Source organism: Berghia stephanieae, chromosome 2, assembly GCF_034508935.2.
Source record: "Berghia stephanieae isolate SIO BIC M18660-M18661 chromosome 2, UCSD_Bste_1.3, whole genome shotgun sequence".
NCBI classification, from domain to species: Eukaryota; Metazoa; Mollusca; class Gastropoda; order Nudibranchia; family Aeolidiidae; genus Berghia; species Berghia stephanieae.
Genome location: NC_088361.1, coordinates 18,011,377 through 18,014,932, shown reverse-complemented (window position 1 = coordinate 18,014,932; position 3,556 = coordinate 18,011,377). Strand labels below are relative to the sequence as shown.

The following is a 3,556-nucleotide window of genomic DNA, read 5'->3' as shown; positions in this document are numbered from 1 at the left end:
TGAGTGATAGGAATTAAATGATAATAATATGTGTCAGTGTATGACATAATCAGTCGGAAGGTGAACATTTTGGATTTGTATATTTTTTTTTTTTCATTTCCTGAAAGAATATGTTCACCAGAACATTTTAATCTTTATTTGAAGTAAATCGGGTGATTTTTCATGAAGTTATAGTCAGATGTATGGGAGAGGTATCCAGCAACTTTTCTCGAATTTCATACTTTATCAACTTGAAAGCTGTAATAAAATTTTTAGATGTGAAATTAAGCTTTGATATTTCATGAAAATATACAAAAAGGGTTGATTAAATCATTTTTGACAAGAACTGATTTTTTATTTTAAAAATGACCTTCTAACTACACTTGACAATATCTCAGTTCAAACCTTTTCACCATCCGACCGAATATGTCATTCACTGTAACATTTATTAGGATTGAGATAATGTTTTACGCTCTCACAGACGATTTGGCCGTTATGAAATTGATATATTGTTTCATAATGATAGGGGCAGGGTGGGGATGGACGGCTAGCGAAGGGGGGGGGGGGGGGGGGGGGGGGGGGGGGGGAGGGGAGGGGAGAGATAAAGAGGAATTGTACAACGCATGTGGTCTTGTGGTATGACACTCGCTTTCGGATCGGAAGTTTATTGGTTCGAACCTCGCTCGGCTCATAGTTGAGTCCCTGGAAAAGGCTCTTTACTCACATTCTCTGACCGTACTCAGGTGTAAAATGAGTACCTGTTCGTTAACAGCGTCGTCTCTGTCGGAAAAAATGTAATAATATCGCCTAACAGCCGTCATGACTTATTCTATATTATATTACGTGTAGCTGTTGGTCAGGGATCCCTTGTAAAGTGCTTTGAGCACATTTACTGGATATTTCCCTATATAAATGCCCTAGTTTTTTTACAGTTTTTTTTTTAACACGTGAAATCGTGGAAAAATCGTGGAAATGTTCACATTTTGCGCTATATCTATTTTTGATCAAGGTCGACTAACTGTAATGATAATATTATGAATTTTGAAATTGGAAATAGACCGTCGGTTGATTCAGATTTTAATTTATTCCATTAGTGTTCCAATTTTAACGTTTTGTTTATGCAATAATAAATTATCTTTATCTAGGAAAAAAAGAAAAGTGAGAGGTGAAAAAAAAAACCGAGAGGAAAGCGAGTGCAGAAATGCAAAAGGCAAAAACGAGTGAGACTTGAATCCATCGTCAACACAGCAAAGAAGACGAAAGCAGCAGCAGCAACAACACAGGCTCGCGAAACCTCCTCGTTGGCCTGCCTAGCATCACGTTTGTCCCGCCCCCAACCCGCGCAAGCCACAACCTTCGACGGGATTCCGTTGGCTCGAGTGTCAATTATTTCACGTCACGTGACTCGTTCGCTTTGCGGCAGACGATTGTAGTGATATTTCAGCATAGACATGCAGTGTTTTCAATAATTCGAGCTGTTAACCTTCGTTTTGGACCATCATGTGTGGTAAGTTTTGTTCAATTATTATATTTAGACAAATTTCAACCATTTCTTTGTACCTGTCTTCATTTTTTTAGTCATAAAATTGCACAATTCTGTATCGAGTAGACATTTCAATAGAATCCAATATGGCGGCCACTAACGGTGCAGTGTAGCTGGCCTAGACGAGTTATCGACCGTTGTGTGTGTTTATATTTGTGTGAGTGGTGTGTGTGTGTGTGTGTGTTTACGTGTGCGATGAGTGTGTTGTGTTGGTTTCATCAAGGCTCTGGTGTGTCCCCTGCTGCGCGTACCGCTACACGACAGAGTGTGCTATGTTACGGATGTGGTCGTTATCTTCTTCCCACAGGCAAGGCAAGCCTGAAAATAACTAACGGGCCTACCGACCCTGCGGGCGAACTGACTATAATGAGTCCTTTGTTTTAATTGTATTGCTTTGCAATTTTTATTGCTTTGTTTTGTTTTTATTGCTTGCCATATGAATATGATAGTCACAGTTCAGTATGCTAATTTGTAGATGTTCTTAAAAAACCAATTACAATTATAATTATTATTATTTCAAATTAATAATCAAGTTAGTTGAAGGGATATTCATGTTCCTCTTCCACCATCCCTGCAACCCCCCCCCCCCCCCCCCCCCCCCCTTGCCTTTTAACCATCTTCACATCCGCCTTATTTGTGATATTACAATGATGATGATGGTGGTGGTCATCATTATTTTCATCATCTCCATCATCATCGTCGTCATCATTATCATCATAGTTGTCGCCATCATTATCATCGTAATTCTGTTACTTAATAACAATCATCATCAGAATTAAGACCCCCCCCCCCCCATCTCCTCAAGACAATTTTATTTCTACATCTAATCATCACTACCGCAAAAATAACAAAAACTACGACTACTACTACTACTACTACTACTACTACTACTACTACTACTACTACTACTACTACTACTACTACGACTACTAATACTTCTACTACTACTACCACAACAACTACTACTACTACTGCTACTCTAATCTAACAACGATTACAGCTAATACCGCCACTACAGCCTTCAGCCACAAACAACAATAGAAACAACAAGAACAAAACAACATCAATAAACAATGACACTTTATAACAATCATCATAACATAACGTTAATGAAGAAACTCTCAATGACTGACCATCGACAAGGAAGGGGGGGGATGTGGAGGGTGATCAAAGACTTCAGACTTCATGATGTAGATAGACCTCAGTAGATAACGCAGGTACTTGTGGTTACGACGTCAGGTATCCAACTGATCCCTGGAGCTGGTTGATGGTTGTTTACCGTAATGAGCCCTCAACAACACAAGGTACAGGCCCTCAACTGAAGTGCCCTCTACTTGTATTGTATTCATGATTCACACTAACTAACCTTTACTCCCTAGTTGGGATGCTTTCAAAGATAGGAGAGCTATGATTCATTCATCACACGACACGTCGCTCTAACTTTGATACAGATAATTAGTAGACAAGGCAGACATTGATTATCATATGTACTATGGGAGATTCTGGTTTTACCTTTACCAATACTGCTGTATTCTAAAAAAAAAAAAAAAAAAAAAAAAAAAAAAAAAAAACCCAAACAAAAAAACAAAACAGAACAAAAAAAAACCCCAAAACAAATAAACAAAAAGACACGTATTTAAAATTTTGGCCAGAAAACTCGTCCTTCAAATATCGATCGGTTAAAATGACATCCTCTCCCCCTCCCCCTCCCCTCCCCCTCCTCCCCCCCCCCCCCCCCACCTCCCCCATCTTGACAAAAAGTTCCAAACCAGGGATTTCGCGACGAAGTCATCCTTAAGTTTAAGTCCCAGGTTTGAGAGTTTTTGTCAAGATTTCGGTCACCACTAAAGCGATTCAGTCCTTTATGACGTCATAATATTAGCTTTCCACTTGATTATCATAAAGACGTTATTTATTACGCTGCGTATTTATTAATGTCAGTAGTCACAGTTTATTGGTACAGGCTACTCTAAACCAACTGGAAATATTCTCTATTTCAACAATGGCAAGCCCCTAATTGTGTTCGGTTATCTG

General features: G+C 39.0%; 1 protein-coding gene across 1 annotated transcript in view; it reads left to right on the top strand.

Annotated features, from left to right (window-relative positions):
• Positions 1-1,391: 1,391 nt before the first annotated feature.
• Positions 1,392-3,556, top strand: part of LOC144964419 (uncharacterized) — a gene marked incomplete in the record, with an annotated part of 112,353 nt that continues 110,188 nt past the window's right edge. Inside the window, 1 exon segment of the mRNA XM_078898655.1 lies at positions 1,392-1,486. Within this exon segment, the coding sequence (XP_078754781.1) occupies positions 1,480-1,486 (7 nt within the window).